The 19,129-nt window shown below is 39.9% G+C and overlaps 1 protein-coding gene across 2 annotated transcripts in view; it reads right to left on the reverse strand.

Moving 5' to 3' along the window:
* The window catches only part of piezo1 (piezo type mechanosensitive ion channel component 1 (Er blood group)), an 86,057-nt gene that overhangs the window by 31,605 nt on the left and 35,323 nt on the right, over nt 1-19,129 (reverse strand). The window contains exons 7-23 of one of the 2 annotated variants that reach the window (XM_017309158.1): nt 18,530-18,701; nt 17,264-17,347; nt 15,590-15,653; nt 14,409-14,512; nt 13,809-13,888; nt 12,994-13,174; nt 11,801-11,906; nt 10,481-10,662; nt 5,986-6,134; nt 5,713-5,871; nt 4,907-5,013; nt 4,311-4,474; nt 3,080-3,256; nt 2,846-2,971; nt 2,346-2,546; nt 2,043-2,247; nt 1,159-1,263 (exon numbers count right to left, since the gene is read on the reverse strand). In XM_017309158.1, coding sequence (XP_017164647.1) covers nt 1,159-1,263; nt 2,043-2,247; nt 2,346-2,546; nt 2,846-2,971; nt 3,080-3,256; nt 4,311-4,474; nt 4,907-5,013; nt 5,713-5,871; nt 5,986-6,134; nt 10,481-10,662; nt 11,801-11,906; nt 12,994-13,174; nt 13,809-13,888; nt 14,409-14,512; nt 15,590-15,653; nt 17,264-17,347; nt 18,530-18,701 — 2,366 coding nt within the window. Of the gene's footprint in view, nt 1-1,158; nt 1,264-2,042; nt 2,248-2,345; nt 2,547-2,845; nt 2,972-3,079; nt 3,257-4,310; nt 4,475-4,906; nt 5,014-5,712; nt 5,872-5,985; nt 6,135-10,480; nt 10,663-11,800; nt 11,907-12,993; nt 13,175-13,808; nt 13,889-14,408; nt 14,513-15,589; nt 15,654-17,263; nt 17,351-18,529; nt 18,702-19,129 lie in introns of both variants that reach the window. The other variant, XM_008429141.2, reaches the window with a different exon arrangement.

Here is a 19,129-nt window from a genome sequence, read left to right on the forward strand (position 1 = left end):
CCTACTTCTAACAGATTCAGCACATGCACACTGAGAAAACTGAAGAATTACACACATCTTAAGGCTAACGCTGAGGTATATAACTTTTATAAAGAATAAATGGTTTGTATATTTGTTAAAACTGTCATGTTGTGCGGCTGCACAGTGGCACAGTTGGTAGAGCTGTTGCYTTKCAGCAAGAAGGTTCTGGGTTCGATTCCCGGCCCCAGTCTTTCTGCATGGAGTTTGCATGTTCTCCCTGTGCCTGTGTGGGTTTTCTCCGGGTACTCCGGTTTCCTCCCACAGTCCAAAAACATGACTGTCAGGTTGATTGGCCTCTCCAAATTGCCCCTAGGTGTGAGTGTGTGTGTGCATGGTTGTGTGTCCTGTGTGTCTCTGTGTTGCCCTACGACAGACTGGCGAACTGTCCAGGGTGACCCCGCCTCTCGCCCGGTACGCTAGCTGGAGATAGGCACCAGCAACCCWCCCGACCCCACTCAGGGACAAGGGTGTAAGAAAATGGATGGATGTCATGTCATGTTGTGACAGTATCTTATGAGACTCCCGGTCAGAAACAACCAATCAGAGTCAGAAGGAGGGCCTTAGCGCCGTCACTCAACCTCATGCACTCGCTGCTAAATGTGCTGATGGCAGAGAAATAACAGCAAAACCGTTTATCAGCCGTCATTGGTGGCTATGCGAACCAGCATTAGAATTCACAACAGGGTCTGCTGGTATGGAAAAGTTAGTGGTAGCAGCGAGCAATGGGGGAGGAGAGGGAGGGTGATCAGCACTGCACAAGATTATGATTGACAGTGCTCAAATCTGCCGCTTGACTCTGATTGGTTGTTCCTAGTTAGCACTTGAAGAACTGGGAGGAGGCAAAGGAGCTCGATTTTTTTCAGAGATTATCTGTCTCATTCCATACTAAGATGACATAGTGACGGTTTCAACAAACATGTAAAAAAACGTTTTTTTTTGATAAAGTTACATACCGCACCTTTAAGGACTTTTGTACAGAAATAATCGGAATAACTGATTATTAATTATGAATTGTGAATTCACAATTACCATCAGCCATTAAAAGCACAAGCAAAGCAAAGAAATGCTGCTTAAATGAGATTAAACTCTATGATTTGCTCAGATATCAGTCATTCCACATAGAGGCACCAAACTGACCCATCAGGTTTTTGGAGTTGGGCACGGTGTAGAAGTCGGGCAGATAGATCCATTTAATGAGCGCTGAGCTCATCAACAGCTGGTTGTTCCACCTCCATGGGTAATCTGCAGAGACACACAGGGAACAGGAGAAAAGGTCAAATCTACCAGCCTTCAGAGATTACAGCTGGCGGTTTCTGGTTTTGATACCCAGTACCAGAGTCTGGTTCAGATCAAAGTCCCAGACTAAACTCAACTCCCAGCTCCTGCTGGCTCCTGCTGGCTCCTGCTGGGAGTTGAGTTGAGGTTCAGAGAAAAACAGAGAATCACAATTCCTAGACTCTCCATTCTGAATCAATTCAAAATGCTCAAGAATTGATTTTAGTCAGCGGCCCACCATGTTTTAGAGCTAATTAATGTTTAAAGTTGACAGAAACTTTTAAAATATCACCAGATAATCATGTGTTATTGGAAGACATTGTGAGCAATACCTAAACACCAACTATAAAGTCTTCAAAAAAGGCAAATAGGTCAAATAAATATCAATCTTCTTCACTTCAATTGTTTTATCCTTATTTAAGTGTCCTGCATTTTTTTCTGTGACTTGTCACTTAATTTGCTGAAGTTGCTAGTATGTGGAGACAGGCAGTGGTTATGGAGTTCCTGTGAAATAAAGACCTCAGTCTCCGTATGTGGTCACATACTGACACATACATACTGCTTCAAAAAATTTAACCGAAGTGACTTTTTAACCCGTCTTTGCTATCACTATTACTGGTGAATAAAAATATCTAGAATACATAAACAAGCTATTCTTAGCCTGGTGGGACACAAGTAAAGCCTTATTATGAAATCCACCCTGAAATGAGCAGAACTATCCGTTCTTCCATCCTCTGAGCACTCACCTATGCAGAGAGCAGGAGGAATGCCCACACACAGCAGATACTGGTAGATCATGAAGATGGACAGGAAGAGGCAGTACTTGGGCCAAATCTTGGCTATTGTTGCTCGTCTGCGCCTCACCAGCAGGGCCACCATCCAGCAGCCATGGATTATGACTAAAAAGTTCATCCGCTGACCAATCACATTCACCGTCATCAGAAAGCATATCTTTTTGTAGGAAAAAGGGGAGAGTTAAAAGAATTAAAACGCAATTGAAGCGTAACAGAAATGCAGTGCAGTGAAAATGTGATGTGATAATGGCCCACCTCCAACCCAAACTTGTAGAAGGCATAGTTGAGCAGGTACTTCAAGCACGGAATGAGGCCGTTGTCCAAAGTGTCTCTCTTTGCAGAGGGGAAGAGAGTCGGTATGACAGGAGGGGATTGCAGGAGCTGTCGATAGTGGTGAACCTGGTGACGATACACTGTAGCTTCAAACACCAGCAGCATCAGCACGATCAGATGATTCTGGAACAAACATATGACAAACCATGTCAGAATGACATCCAATGTTTGATCTTCTATTTTAGGCTGGAAGATGGGAGTTTTGGAAATGTTTTCATTCACACAGACGAAGAGACAGAGAGAATGTGCTTTAAACACAGATCAGAGGAAGGATCTGATCTAATAATCAATCAAGAAAGTGATTATTCTTTAATAGTGATTAAAAAATAATCACTATTATTTAAATAATAGAGATTAGTTAAAGAATTAATAAATCCACAACACAACAGAATCAGTTATAGGGAAATGATGATTGACTTTACCTTGCTGTACCCCAAAGCAGTCGCATCTTTCCTTATGCCAAACCACTTGGCTGGATCTATAGGTTCCTTGTAAAGCGTGGAGTTCATCATCTCCTCTGGTTGGAGGTTGGTTGTGTTTGTTAGCGGCTATCAGAGAATAAAAACACACAGCAACATACGCAACTTACAACTAAAGCTTCAACAAAAAACAGAACCAACAACACCAGGTTTCATTGGAGCTGAGGTGGGTCTTACCATGCTACAGTTGCGAGAGTACTCCGTGGGGTTGACCACACTAAGTTGGTACAGCATCTTACAGACGATGATGACACACACCCAGACCGTGGACAGGCATGATGCCATGGGCCTGAAGCGGCTAAACGGCATCGCCAGAGACCACAACACCACCAGGACCAGGTTCATCACCGATGGCTTCAGACGGGACAAGAAAGGAATCAGAACTTAAACATAATGTATATGTATTAGAATATACAAGTTCCCTGCATGGAATAAAAATACAAAAACATTTTACAAACAACAGCTGGATGTGCAAGTTTTCATTTATTTTGGATTCCTTCACTAGCATTGTAAAACCCACACCTATAAAACTGTTAGTAAGCTGGACCCCTCACCTGGCACTTACTGTAGCTATCAACAAGATGTGACAGAATTCTGTGTAAATATTTGACCAATCTTCTCGGCATTAGAAGTTGGTTTTACGACATAAGACTAACTTTTATCAGTAGCCCACGAATTTGAAATCAGGTTGACTTTGACGAGGCCCTTCTAGAAGTTCAAAGTTAGCCCAAGTTATCTTCAGGAAAATGAGGTCTGATGTGTGTTTGGGATCATCATTCTGTTGGAGCATCCAACTGTGACATTCTTCTGTTAGTCCTTGGCAAAAGTGTTTGAATAAATACCAGTGTGTACAAACTCAAATGTACTCAGATAAGGGTTATCACTCTGAGGCAAAGCCACTTAGTGCAGCATCAGGTAGCATGACTCCAGTTAAAAACCCTGGAATAGCTACATTCTTAAGTGTTTACATTCCTCTACGTATTTGCTGCTAGAGTCACTCAGTGAGTGCACCTGACCTGGCCACGGTTGTGCAACAGCTTTCAGGTAAAGAGGAGGCACTTCTAGGTATGGGAGGGGAAATCCAAACTGCCTTGTTCTCGCGCTAACATACATATTTTCACAATCATATCATACAGCACTCCCTTTTGTCGGTAACGGAGACAACGCGTATTGTAAACACTTGCACTTCCTTACATGGTCACTAGAGGTCGCCTAATGTTGCTGAGTCGACATATATTCAAATTCCTCCATAAACAAACAGATCATGAGTCAGTTTAGAGTGAAGATAGACTCCAAGTACTATTTATGAGTACAGCTAACCTCACTGACATCTCTGGGCCACACAGAAAGATGATTAACAGCCTTTACTACAACATGTTCTCATAACTGTCACTCTCTCTATATTTACCTCTTCAAGTGCAACCCACACGGAGAAAAAGGCCACCATTTTGAGGATGTGAAGCTCCAGAATCCTCCAAAGGAACCCCTGGACTTTAGTAAGGATGTCGGTGAACTTCCTGGACAGAACCAGAATCCTGTCCATCACCAGGCCCCACTTAGTGGGAGCCAACTCTGGAATGAGAGAGAAACTACGTTAAACACGGAGAGTCCTCAGAGACAGAGACTATCAACCATCACGCCAGGATGTGAATTTGATGATTATTTATTTAGCAGAAAAATGTAGTTCATATTCATTCTAATCATAGATTCCAAGGTCATTTATACATCCACACCAATATGGTAACTGTAAAAAAAATAGTACAGTTTAGCTCCAGTTGGTAATAGGTTTTCTAGCTTAAGCTAAACTTTATCTGTTATGAAGAAAGTTGTTTATTGTTCAGATACACGGATTTTACCCAACAACTGTACCAATGATGTGAATACCAATATAAAAATGTCTTTCATATGTGGCGATTATACAAATCCTAAATGCATAGACCCATGCTATAGCATAATAACATACTGATTTACATACATATGCAAAGAAAAAATTATAGTATTCACCTTCATCTTCGGATTCTTCATCATTGTCCGCCACCAGTTCTTCTTCCTCAGGGTTTACCCTCACATTATCAATGCTGACTTCCTCCCTTCTTTCTTTATTCTTTCTCCTGGAGGCAGAAGATTTTATTAAAAAGATGTCTGATTAAAGCCACACTCAACCATTATAACTCCAAGTTGAGTCGGTAACAAAAAAAGGGAGATCTTGATGCGAGGTAAACCTTTAAAATGTTTGTCTCTTATTGTTTGTCTGTGGTGCATCATCTACAGCTTATGTGTCAAGCTCGTGTCAAATCCAGCTCTGCCCTCTAGACTCCAGAGAGACAAACTGAACCTTCAAGACAGCAGCTGTATGCTTAACTATTATTTGATCGATCATATCAAAGAAATTTGTATTTTACTGCCAAATGACATTCATTTTTCCCTCCATTTTTTCCCAATCCAGTAATGGCAAAATTTCACGCAAAAGCAACAGCACTTTTTTTGCACTAATGTGTAATTGTACTGCAAATGTTCCACAAAAACATGGTGTGCATGGTGAATTTTTGTTCTTCATTCAGTGAAGTTAGTCATAGTGGGAAGAGAATCCAGAAATTTTATAGAATTAAGAGTAGTGATACTTAATAAAACTATTACTCAAGTAAAAGTAAAAAGTACACCTTACTAAACTAGCGCAATTTTTGCCAAAATGTTACTCAAGTAAATATGGCTTGGTAACTGTAGCCAGTTAATTCCAACTCTTTCTACAACATATAACACTGCACACAGAGAGGTCCAGGAAAAGGCAGGAGAGCTGCAGCAGTGTGTACCTGTGTTTGGGGGTAACATGTTCCAGGTCTGTGATCTTCATGAAGGGCTTGTGGAAGTAGTGCAGCTGCAGGATGCAGGCCAGCAGGAAGAAACCCGGGATGAGGATGCTGGAGAAGAGCTCTGACAGAGCGAACGTCTCCAGGCCGACGGCTGCCAGCCTGCAACCAGCAGAACATCCACCGCATCAGCTCAGACCTTACCGGGTTAGTCCCAACACTATACCAGGATGACCAGTAGCTGAGAGTATACAGCCCTGGAGTTTAAACACATACTGTCCATCTGTGAAACCAGTGAGGTTTTTCCAGTATTCGGGAAAGTCTTCAAACTGGTATGTGTAAATGGAGATGAGCACCAGCATGGTGTAGGCCACCACCAGCCACCAGAATAGCTTCAGCAGATGTCTCCACAGAGAATAGTACACCTGCAGAATGGGAACAAGGCTTTGGTTAGAAGGTGAAGGAAATGCTAGAGGAAACGAGTCTGGTTTCACCTCAGCATCAGAATAAAACCTTCTAAAAACAAGTTCTATAAAAATATCATTATGTTTCCAAAAGAAAGATTTGTGAATGAACCCAAAACATCTTCTCTGATCAAATCCAGACAGCTGCTTCCTTCCAGACCACAGCCTGACTCCAGCCTGATAGCAAATATCTATATGTAAATATCTACCGCTCAACTCAAACAAATAAACTGTCGTTCTCCTCTACATAGATTTTACTAACCCTATTTTTTTTATTTCAAACATGATAGCAGTATAAAAATAACACACATGAAGAAGGAATGCAAAAGACACATTTTTTGTACCACAATAATCTTAACATGCTTGAAAAGGAAAAAGTAAGAAACTTATGAACTCCTACCCCATAAACTCATACAATATTTTCAGAAGGACCCTCATTAATAAATCTAATAAAAAATAATTTTAAAAAAGATATATGTTAATTAATCTTCCATTTAAATTTTTTTAATGGATTAAATAAGTTAATTTTTGCTCAACTAAATGTTATGACTATAATGTAACCATTATGTTACAAGGAACAATGATTCAGAACCAGTTTTCATGTAAAGCCATGAAAAGCAGTGTCCTCCAGAAACGCTCATAAATAAATGTTTAAACCAGATCAAACTTCAACACAGAACAGCACACAAGTAAATAAAGTAAAAAATAAAGATATGTGTATGCATACCAGAGAGGCAGGGTGTGTATATGTATGAGTGTAGAGGTCAGATTGACCAGGGAGGGTCAGCAGCAGCAGGGGCTTTCAGGTGAGTTCAGGGGCCTGGAGCCAATCAGAACGGTCTGATGTGAGGGTCAGTCCAACCTTCTGATATCGTTGATTATTTATAAAGTATTACTGTGGACTAACGAGCAGTTAATCAATTAATCGCATGATAAATTGAGATAAGCTTGATCATTTCCATTATAATGATTGATATTTTTTGAAGGGAAAATTTGTTTACACAAACATCATAATCAATTTTATTTATGTTTTTAGTTGTGTTTCTTTTTATTTCCATTTTATTTAGATGTTTGTTTTTGTGTGTTTTATTTGGGAGTATTTAAAATGTCTACCAGTGCCAGTGTTATATGTTCCTTAAAACATTAAAGTTTATTGATCTTTAAGAGGGTGAACATGCATTATTATGCCATTATCACTATATTACGGTCCTTGAAAATGGTCTCAAAACAGGTCTGCTATGAACATTATGAAACTTAGACTCTAGATCAGTGGTTCTTAACCTTTTTTGAGGTACCAAACCCACCAGTTTCATATGCACATTCACTGAACCCTTCTGCGATGATAAATAAAATATGATTTTTTCCCCCCAAATTCCAGACATAGGGTCACCTCAAGATCACTAATTAAGTCTTAAAAGGTAGAGCCTCTGAGAACAGTTTTTCAAAATAGTCAGTGTTTTCAGCAAAGTTGAGCTGACTGTCCAGGAACGACCCAAGGTATTTAAAATTTGCCACAATTTCAACAGGTTGGTCATCAGAGAAACTGGAACCACTTTAAGGTCTTGTTTAGATCATTTAATTAGCTCTACATTCTTAAGAGAATGAAAAATTAATAATAAATAATAAAGACTTTGCGGTATTCTGAGGGGTGCTGGTGCCCATCTCCAGCTAACGTTCCGGGCGAGAGGCGGGGTTACACCCTGGACAGGTCGCCAGTCTGTCACAGGGCAACGCAGAGACACACAGGACAAACAACCATGCACACACACACTCACGCCTAGGGGGAATTTGGAGAGGCCAATTAACCTGACAGTCATGTTTTTGACTGTGTTGTAATTATATTAGCTGTGTTACCACTCCCACGCCACTAGAGGCAGTATCAATCCCGAAAAGTTGCACTAAGGATCAGATTTAGAAGTACACTGAAAGCTACAGAATTTGGTAAAAACTGTGAGCTTTGCTGAAGTAATTAAAGACAAAAGTTAAAATCCATGCTGAGAGTGGAACTCTTTCAATCAGTGCTCCTCCGCAGCCCTGATTGGCTAAGCAATGTAACGTGATCCTCTGCAGCAAGTGATGGCAAAGCGGGGGCGTCATCACGAGTCTTCACCTCCGCGGCAGAGGCTCCGCCGAACCCGAGACCAACTCATCGAACCCCTGGGGTTCGATCGAACCCAGGTTAAGAACCACTGCTCTAGATTGAAGCACTTCAATGTTGCTCAAGTCTTCCTCCAACCTGTTATCCCAGTAAACATGTGTGTGTGTGTGTGTGTGTGTGTGTGTGTGTGTGTGTGTGTGTGTGTGTGTGTGTGTGTGTGCGTGCGTGTGCGTGTGTGTGTACGTGTGCGTAACACTTTATTTGAAGGGGGGTCAATACATGACATAACACCTGTCATGAACATCAGTAAGTCTTCCTGAATATTTATGACTGTTGTCATAAAGTGTCATTCGGTAAATTATGACACTTTTAATACAAAGTTGACATTATTCAAAATGTCTTTGTTATGACAACTTGACATTAACCAAGAAATCATTACTGTTTAAACTTTACCTTTAATAACATAAAGTTACCTAATTTTTAAAGTGCAATCAGTAATACTTTTATAACAAATTTATATCAGTAATCAAGTGTTTATGACAGTGTCATGTCAGTCTTATTTACCCTCCTTCAAATAAAGTGTTACCAGCGTGGGTGTAGGTGTGCGTGTGTAAGGCTGGGGAGTGGAGGGGTGGAGTGGAGTGGTTACAGTTTGATGAGCAAAGCATGCAAACCACATAGAAGACACAACAAATTACCTTTACTCACATTATGATCAAGATGCCATCAATAACAGTCTGGCAGCAGAAACAGTGAAGAGAGGAATAAAAGCGACAGCATGTGTGACTAGAAAAGCACAAAGTTTCTCATACATATTGATTTTTATTTTTAATGCTCTGGCTGTCGAGCACTCGCCTTCCTCTTCTTCATTTCTTGCCTTTGTGATGTATTTTTATAGCTGCTCTTCTGGGAATATTCAGTTTTTCATCACTTTTGGGGAACTCAGCCAAAATGTTTTCTTTCTTTTTATTGACTCTTGCAAAACGCAGACCGTACAGATTTTACATTAACGCTGCAACAAACTAGAATAATGCCTGTAGTCCAGAGGATGAATAAATGTGCAAATTCACAATAGATTTAGTCAGTTTCAATTTACTTGTTGTCCTTTATCGAAAATGAAGGAGAATGTTTATAGTTACAAAACAAAAAATAATAATAATACAATTAAAGGAAGAAAAAGTAAAGTGATAATGATACTGTGATGGAATATTTGATGGTAATTTTAAGGATATTAAAAAAAATCCAGTGGTCACCAGAGATCAACCACCCTGCCAGCTTACCTCCTAAAATAAAAAAAATCTAACAAATTTGGAGCCAATCAACTCAGCTACATTTGTGTTTGTTCAACAACAATTTTAATTTGTGCTGTTTTTGCTTTGAAAATATTAGTGATGACCTCTGGAAGCTTTTTTTTATTAATATCTTTAAAGTGATAGCAACACAAACCAAAAATTTTACTGCACAGACGTTTGACACCAATTTAACTAGATTTGAAGAATGCCACTCAGGTCCAGTCATTAAGCCCAGGCCTGTCACAATAAACAATAAATCAATTAATCGCATGATAAATTAAAATAATTTTAATCATTTTCATTTGCTTGATTTATCGTTTTTCTCTTTTGTCTTTAATTTTTACCAAAAATTGAATGATAAAAGTATTCGGTCTGGTCTCAATTAGCTTCTTTTGAAAGATAGCTTTGTAAACAGAAACTTCATAATTCATTTTATTTATTTCTGTTGTTTTCTTTATTTTCTTTATTTTCAAATGTGTTCCAGTTCCAGTGTTTAACTGTTCATTAGAATTTAATAGAATTTTATTGATCCTTGAGAACATGTTTTTACATTATCGTGTTATTATTGCATGAAAATGGTCTCAAAACAACAATATTATCATTTATCGCAATAAGTTGTGGGACAATTTATTGTCTAACAAATTTGTTATTGTGACAGGCCTAATAACGTCTCTTATTTGCCTTTTCTTGAATATGTAAATAAGCAACAGTACTTGTGCCACCACACAAAATAACATAAAATAAAATACACCACCATATATATATTTTATACATTTATGAGTACAACTGAGAGCCATATGAAAATCTGCCACTGCATATTCACCACATACACAAGTTTAAAAAGCCCAGTAACATCATCAGAAACTGTGAAGACAGAATATTTGATAAGTTATGTTAAAAAAAAAAAGCGTTCATACCTGATAAAGGCAGAGGCAGAGCAGGAAGAGCAGCATGTAGATGATCTTGTAGGCCACTAGTTTTCCAGCAAAGGAGACCATGATGAACATCCCTCCACAAACATAGATCCAGTATTTGGCATAGCAGCTCATCACCATGCCTCCCAGAACCTTCAGCACCGATTCACTGCCAGCGCCCAGTTCTGAGAAAGACGGGAGAGTCCAGACAAAAAAGAGGCAACGGAAGGTAAACAACCAGCAAAAAGTAAATTCTCGTGAAATAGTTTATTTGTAATGGGAGGAATGTTTGGGGGAAACCTGTAAAAGCACACATCGTCACTCATGATGCAGTTATGCATTTGAGATGATGTGCAACAATCCAGCTCCGGAGCAGGGCCGGCCCAAGGCTGAACGGGGCCTAAAGAGAAGTCTAGTTTGGGGGCCCAGTTCCTGTTCAGAGCATAAACCACCACTAACCAGAGTTTCAATGCAAAATAAATCTGGGAGAGAGAGTTCATTTACATAGCATTAACTATTTTACAAAGATTTAATTTTTCAGCCTTAAAAATGTAAAGTGGCAATCTGCATAGACAGCCAGCACAGGCCGATTGCACTGCTCTAGAGGTAAATACTCCAATAACTGCAAAAACACAAAATCTCACCAAGTATTTTTGGTCCAGTTTATAGTGCAACTATCTTAGAACACTTCAAATAAGACAAAACTAATTTACAAGTAACTTTTCAGCAATATATCCGAGCTTGTTTTAAGTCAATAACTCCTTAATATTGATGAAACATTACAAGTTCCATGACATATTATTTCATTTATGACAATAAACATTTCCAGTGTTATAGGTGAAATAATCTCACAATGGAACATTTACTTTTTCATCAATATTAAGGAATTATTGACAAGCTCCCTCTGGCTTGTTGTAGAGTAAAAATGTAAGTTACTTTTGTCTTATTTTGAGTGTATGAAGATATTTGCCATAGAAACTAGACCAAAATTTCTTTGCAAAATGTTGTGTTTTTGCAGTGAGGAGACACAGAAACACAAATAGATGTTGGTAAACATCAGTGTTTCTGTAGGTTTTGTCACAGAACTTTAGAACTTTGTCTGGTTTAATCACCACATCAGTGATCTCACTAGTCCTTATGATGATGATGGTGATGGGCCATTTCTTATAAGGCCAACTTAAATCAGTTGCTGGTTTGGTTAAAAAACAGGATTTTGTTCAAATTTAGGTTCAGCATGATTGAACAAAGTTTAAAGTCGGGGTCAAAGTTCACATGATTCAACAGCAGCAGGTGTGCAGGGTTCGTTTCCAGAACCGTTGTTACCTTTTGTAGTGACTTCCTGTAGGGGCGTAGACATTTTGCTCTTCCTCCTGAAATTCTCCTTCACTGACTGACGTACCAGCAGCCAGAAGGTCAAGGTAAACAGCAGCTGGGAACATGGAAATGATGTATCAACATTAAATAAAAAGATCAATGAATAAATATTTCACCAATTAAAAACAGTCATTACAATTTCTCTGCTGACCAGTGTAAGTACTGTAGGTCTAGAGTTTAAATTAGGGAATAAAAATACACTGTGAGATGGGACCAGCCCAGACTTTTGAGTTTTAACCAATTGTGGAGAATGGCCAAAGAATAATCACTTTTATAACAACAGTCTTACATCAAAGGCTGAAAAATCCCTTGTCTAATGATAAACACACCTTTGTTCCACTTGAAGTGTCATCTTTGTGCCCATATTGGTTTATTCTTGCAGGAGCTCCTCTCTAGGAACTATATCAGGCAGGACGTGTTGCATTATAATGTGGCACAGCTAAATATTCAATAAAATTCTCATGTATTCACTTCCTATGCTTGACAAGCATCATGGGAAACATCAAAAGAGGCAGAATTTTGTGGGAATTTTTCTGCCATAATCCAAGAGCACAGAAAAATTTCCCCATACAGAATTATGTGTTTTGTAGGCACACAGTGCCATTTTATAGCACAGTCAAGTTACCTTAAGTTGTTATAACAACGCTCTATACAATATATCGAATGTGACTTGAAAGAATTTTGACTTTGTAATCCAACACCTTGAAATTGGGACGCCGCCTCTTTAAAAACTTTTTCTGCTCTTTCTGAAACTCTGCTTCTCTATTAACCCTTTAACGTTTATACCAGCGTTGCACTGAGAAGTAGTTTGTGTAATGAGCTCAGCTGAAGAGCAGTTCCAACAGATATTTGCTAATTGCTGCTGGCTAGTCTGAAGGAGCTGAGAGGGGGAGTGCTGCTCTGTGAGGTAGAAACTCGGAAACTGTCCATGAAGGTTTTTTGCATAATTTAATGGTTGCCATGGAGATTAAAGGATTTCTCAAAAATGCATGAAGGAATCAAAGGAATGCTCCAGATATATTTTTGACATTATAACAAAATTTAAATTCGATTTAACATAATTCTGCCCGTTTAAGGTTAAGGTTCTGCTTTATCTGCCAATCAGAACGTAGAACTGTTCTCTGGCTCGGCTCACACCTTACCATAGCTCCCAGTCTGAGGCAGGGATACTGGGCTCTGTCCAGGCCCAGCTGTCTGAGACTCATGGTCCCCACCTTGGTGGGCAGGATGTGTTCCAGCTCCATGGCCCAGACGTACTGCAGACAGCACAGAGCCAGGCCATAGAGCAGGATGAACGGAGAGCACAGGGTGGCTGCATGGCGTCTGTATAAATGAGACAAACTCAGCTGAAGCAGAAGCTTTATGCAGGTTCAGACACAAACACACTGGAACTTTGAAAATATAAACTTAACAGTCATTTTAGGCAAAACCTAACATGAAAACAAAACTTTTTTAAGACGTCAAAAAGATAATTTTTTAAAATCTAATTTAGGAAAAAACGGTAAATGGTCTACAGTTGTATCATTATCAATTCTAGGGACTCAAGAGCAGCTTCCACTACTTTCAGTCATTCACCCATTCACACACACACTGATGGTGACGAGCTACACAGTAGCCACAGCTACAGTCTGGCAAAAGGGAGTTGTCAGCAGGCGAGTAAGGTGACATGCCTCGTCCAATGACATGACGACAAAGACGGACAGAGTGAGGGTTCGAAGCGGCAACCCACCAGTTGCAGAACAAAACCAAACTTCCTGAGCCACCGTCTGTTTCAGCAGAACAGCTAACACATGTTTCATTATGCAATAACAACATAGCACGGGACAAAACCTACCACCACACAACAGTGCGACTAATAAACAGAAGGTCAAAAGGCCGAATCACATAAAAATCTATTCGATTTATCAGGAAGCCGGCTACGTGTGGACGAGGCCCGAGTCCCGGGTGCCAGGGGTACCTGGAGCGCAGCATCCAGATGAGACACGCCCACAGCAGCAGGACGAACGTCAGCCAGCTGTGGTAAGTGATGCTCCACACCTAGACGACACAAAACAGGCTGAGTGAGAACCACACACTGGGTCAGCATGGGCCAGAGGGAAGGGACAGCTAGACCAGTGTTCTGTGGAGACACTCGTTCAGCGTATTCAGTAAGAAAACCTGGTCAGTATGAATACAACAGCCTTTAGAATAAATAACTGGTCTGCTTTTAAAAGTACTGAAATAGTTTAATCAAATGTGTCAGCGGTTTAGAGGTTTCTGCAGTACAAATCTGAAATGTTTCTATATGAAAGCCACCTGATTTGGTCTGGGTTGCTCTCTGACCAGCTGTTAGCTTAGCACAACAGACCAAAGCTAAGGTCATTACGTTGCATTTCTTACTGTAGGTAAGATACTAACAGCTCATTACCGCTCCACAGAACAGCAGAGAGATCCAAACTGTCCCTTTAAAGATTCAAACCGTCACAATAAAGAATCAACAACTCTGATGCCTGCACTGTTCTCCACATCATTAGCTAAGATCAATGCTACAGCGGTGTTAGAGGGACGTCATGGTTACCATCATGGCTATGAGAGCACAGACATAACTCTGCTGCATGACAACCCGTCCCAGCAGGAAGAACGGGCTCTCGCTCAGCTGTCCCCCGGGGGCCGCAGTGACACCTGCAACAAGAGAACAGGGGGCGTCAGCATGATGCGAGGGCTGCTGGACTTCAGAACTACCCTAGAGGGAGTGGTAGCTGATGACATGAGCCATCACAACAGGATCCACTGGGTTAATCTGGCCAACAGATTCAGTTCTGTCCAATGCCTCCTGTCACCATCAGTCACTGTCAGTCAGCAGCCTGCCTGAAACATAATGATGGATCTGCAGTGGAGCTGCAGCATCCTGCCAGACACATTACACACAGGCTGGTGGAATCAGTTTAGAGGAGCTGACTGGATTTATCGGCTCTGAAGATCTGTAACGAACTGTCAGTATGAATACTTCCACTTGGGGTGAGGGGGGGTTTGGGTGTGAAACCTTGTTGTCCTGTGTGGGACCAGTAGAGCGGAGATCAGCTTATAAGACCAAGATAGAAACTGGTGAAGCCACTCGGTGACTAGTTACACAGAGATGTTCCAGTTTCCAGTCTTCATCAAATGTTTTAGTGGTTTAAAGCTCCAGTATGTAACTTTTATCTTTTTTTTTTTTTACATATATTTGTTAAAGCTGTCACCATGTCATGACAGTATAATATGAGATAGATAATCTGTGAAAAGTTCCATCTCTTCCACCTCCTCCTTGAGCTGCTATTGCTGTCTGAAGAAATGCACCGCCCCCAACCAAAAACAACCAATCATAGCCAGAAGGCGGGTCTTAGTGCTGTCAATCAACCTCATGTCCTCGTGGCTAAATGTGCTAATGGTGGAGAACTTACAGGAAAACCGTTTATCTGCTGTTATTGGAAGCCATGCTAACTAGCTCTAGCATTCATGAAGGCCTATGCTAGCAGCAGCGTAGCAAAGACAGCACTAAGACCCACCTCCTGGCTCTGATTGGTTGTTTCTAGTTGGCACTGAGAGAAGGCAGAGAAGCTCTTTTTTTTCCCACAGATTCAGTCTCATACCACACTGTCACAAATAGTGACAGTTTTAATAAATATACTTTGAAAAACACTTTTTTATATATAAAAGTTAATTACAGCAGCTTCTTTAGAAATAAAAGAAGTTTGAGTGAAAGATGTGAGCCATAAGAACCTGACTGATGTTCTCCAGTTGTAGTTTCCTCTGGACCTTCTGCTTCGCTGGACCCCAGGGTGATCTGAAACAAACAGCCAAACACAAACTCTTTTCAATCCTGACATGTTTCTTCAGCAATATATCTAAAAAAAATCCATACAAATACTGAGCAAAGCCGTTAGGAACCAGTTAGTGGATACTCAGCAGACAAACAGACCAGGTATGGTAATGATTCCCTTTCCTAGGAGGAGACATGTTCAGTATTGGCACCAGAAGGCAGAATTTATTTTTTTGGCTAAAACCCATTTCCAAGCAATCAGAGTTCAGTTCAAGTGTAGACTCCTTGTTTCAGCCAGCTGACCAGCAGTCCTAAACAGCAGGTGCTGAAAAGGAGACTCAGATTTAGAGGAGTGGCTTGGTACCATCGAGAACACCGCTCATCACGAAGGGGAGGATTTAGCTCATTTTACTGAACTTCTCTTGTCCCATCTGAGCTTCCATACAAAATGAAAATAACTAGTTGTCAGGGTAAGGACAGGGGCAGTTAAAGAAATAGATTTTTTTTAAGTGATGGTTTGCAAAGTTATTATATGAACATTTCAGTCATTTGAAACAGCTAAAATCAGCTAAGAACGTGGATCTCTAATCTCTGCTCTGAAATAGGGATGGGCGATATGGGATTAAAGTTTTATCACAATATTTTATTGTACTACTGTGATAATAATAAAAGTGACAATAAGAATTTATCACTTCTTTTTATTTAGGCAACTTTAGGTGTCTGAATCACATGGTAATCACATTTTCATAAACACAAATACTGATCTTGAAAAAAATTGCTATGAGCTTGTTTTGGACACCAATCACATAAAGGTATGTGATTTGTATCACTAAAATACTCAATTTAATTATATTTTCAAATTTATTGATTTTTTTTTATATTCACAATGAAAAAACTTATTTTTTTCCTCTAATTTTAAAAATTTATCATCACAACAAATACATAAAAATTCTTGGGATTAGAGGAAATTCATCACAATAAATGACGAACAATTTGATAAATTCCCAGCCCAACTTTGAATCTTGGTCAAAGGTCAGACCAGGTGAAAGTATTTTCACCCTGGGGGTATCATCCATGATGCAGAGGTACAAGACCCCTTACAGCTCCAGCGGTTCGGTAAATTCCCCAGAGTTACGCAGAGGCAAGACGAACGATCAGAGCTGTCTGACACACCTTTTACAGTCTGTAATTATGGTATCAGGACAGAACAGGATGAATGGTTATTCACTGTAAACTCTTAAAGAACAGCTTTTCTCGGCTCTGAAGAACAAGCAGCCAGTTTTAAACTGCAGAATAGATAAAAATACTTTGATTTTTTTCTTAAATCAATGATGTTTCCATATTCAATGGCTCTGATGACCCTCGTTGCTGTGGGCGGTAAAACCCGTCGCTCCCCTCCATGGTGCCATCCAAACATGTCTGCTCCTTACAATCAAACCGCCTCCACACCCACCTGTGGTTTGCAGGTGAACCACAAGCATCCAGACGGCAGCTCTCCGTCTGGCTGCTTCTGCTGAACTCTGTTTGTCAGTGTTTGCAGAAGGCGACTAGAACATCTGAGGGGTGTGTGTGGTAAGTCGGGTGTGAATACTTTTGCGTATCAGTGTAGATGACAGAGACGCAGCTACCCCTACCTGTGTCTCGTCTTCGCAGTCATCTTTTGGTTGATTCCAGGACTTTAACTCGACCAGTTCTTCCGCTGAAGCTTTTCTTTTCTCCTGCTGGGAAGAAACACGACGTTAAAGAAGAAACATCAAACCAGCAGAAAACACTGCTGCTTCTCTGGGGACATCCAAACCACTCCTGTGAGATTGTTTTATTCAGGAATCTGCATCTAATTGGTTAGAATCTTTAACATTGAGGTCAAAGGTCATTTCTTTTCTGTCGTCCAGACTGAACACTTGACATCTGCACCACCTTCTCGCCAACGTGCTTGTGGGAGAACAAATACTTGCCTGAGCAACATTCTGGAGAGTTTTAAATAATTTGCATTGAATGGTGAGGCAAGTTGGTGCCATTATAATGATCTCAGATAGGAAGGTGTGTATTAAGCCTGACCCGCTGTATCTGTGCTTTAGATTTAATATGAAATGTTAAGAAAGGAAGTTTTTCTTGATTTTCTTGTTTTCTGACCGACTCTGGGCTGGTTGGATTGCTGAGGGACCAGTCACCGCTAACGCTGACCCACTCTGACCACCCCAGTGGTGTCCAAACTTTGTGTCACAAGGGGCAAAACTACAGATATATTTTTTAGAAAAATACTAGTTATTTAATATACATAATATTTAAGAAATATATTTTTTTAATAGTATTTTTAAAAAATACTATTTATCTACTATTTTGAAATAGTACAGTATAAATTAGGCTGAGTTAAAATAGTATTTTCATGTGTATAAAACAATATTTTTTTTAAATAAAATGTTGATTTTTTTTTTCTTTCACCCTCCAAACAGCAAACTTAGCATACAATTGATTAAATAAAGTAGTCTGATTTTCTGTAGAAAATGGAAATGGAAATCATTGTAGAGCCAAAAAAGGTTCTACACATTTATCTTATTAACAGAGTGAGATCCACTCAGTTCACAAGTTCTTTTAGGATGTAAAACAAGAGAAAGCAAAAGTCTGTTTTCAACAGGATCAAAGTAGCTATTTCTTTGAAAACACTAGTTAAAATTTCCAACCTTTGGGGATCAATCTTATCTTATTAGCCAAGTTTAACAAATGGCGCCGAAGTCACCTTTTGAACACTTTGGACGCTCTGGAGTCTTTACAAAACTTTTTCCATCCAGCACCATGTTTTCACGGTACTGAAATGATGACATCATCATTTCAGTACCATCATGTTTAATATGAACACTTAGAAGGTTCTGGTGTGGGATCCATAATGGTGAGGTTTGTACCTGGTTAGACCCAGCATGCAGTCCTGATTTGATAACTGCCGCCACGGTAACGTAGAGGACCAGCAGGATTCCTGGGTTGACGTAAACCGGCCAATCATGGCTGGGATTGAGGATGAGGTCATCAGGCGTGGAGCAGTTTCCGGGTATGATGATGTCCTTCAGACCAAACAGTCTAGACAGAAACACAGGCAGAGAAAGATCCAGACAATTAACACTGTGATCACAAACAAATATGAAACATCAAGAACGCTGGAATTAGTGGATGTGAGAGTGAGGTGCTAATGAGGAATAAAATGAAAAACATTAAAAGTTAAATGAAACCTTAGAAAGTGTCTGCCATGCCAGGGTTCTAATCATTTTGAGCTTTTCATTATAGTTTAGTTTTATTTCATTGTGACTTCTTGTTTGTCTAATGCTCGAGAAAACACAGCAGAAACCTTTAATCAAATCTACTCTTCTTCCTCACTCTTAAGTTATAGTGACGTAGATAAGTTGGTGGATGATTTTCAGTGCAAACTTTCAGATATCATTGATTACATTGCCCCCACTAAAGTAAAGGTTGTGACTGGTAGGAAGAAATCTCCATGGAGAAATGCACAA

The sequence above is a fragment of the Poecilia reticulata genome, linkage group LG15 (assembly GCF_000633615.1).
Source record: "Poecilia reticulata strain Guanapo linkage group LG15, Guppy_female_1.0+MT, whole genome shotgun sequence".
In the NCBI taxonomy this organism is placed as follows: Eukaryota; Metazoa; Chordata; class Actinopteri; order Cyprinodontiformes; family Poeciliidae; genus Poecilia; species Poecilia reticulata.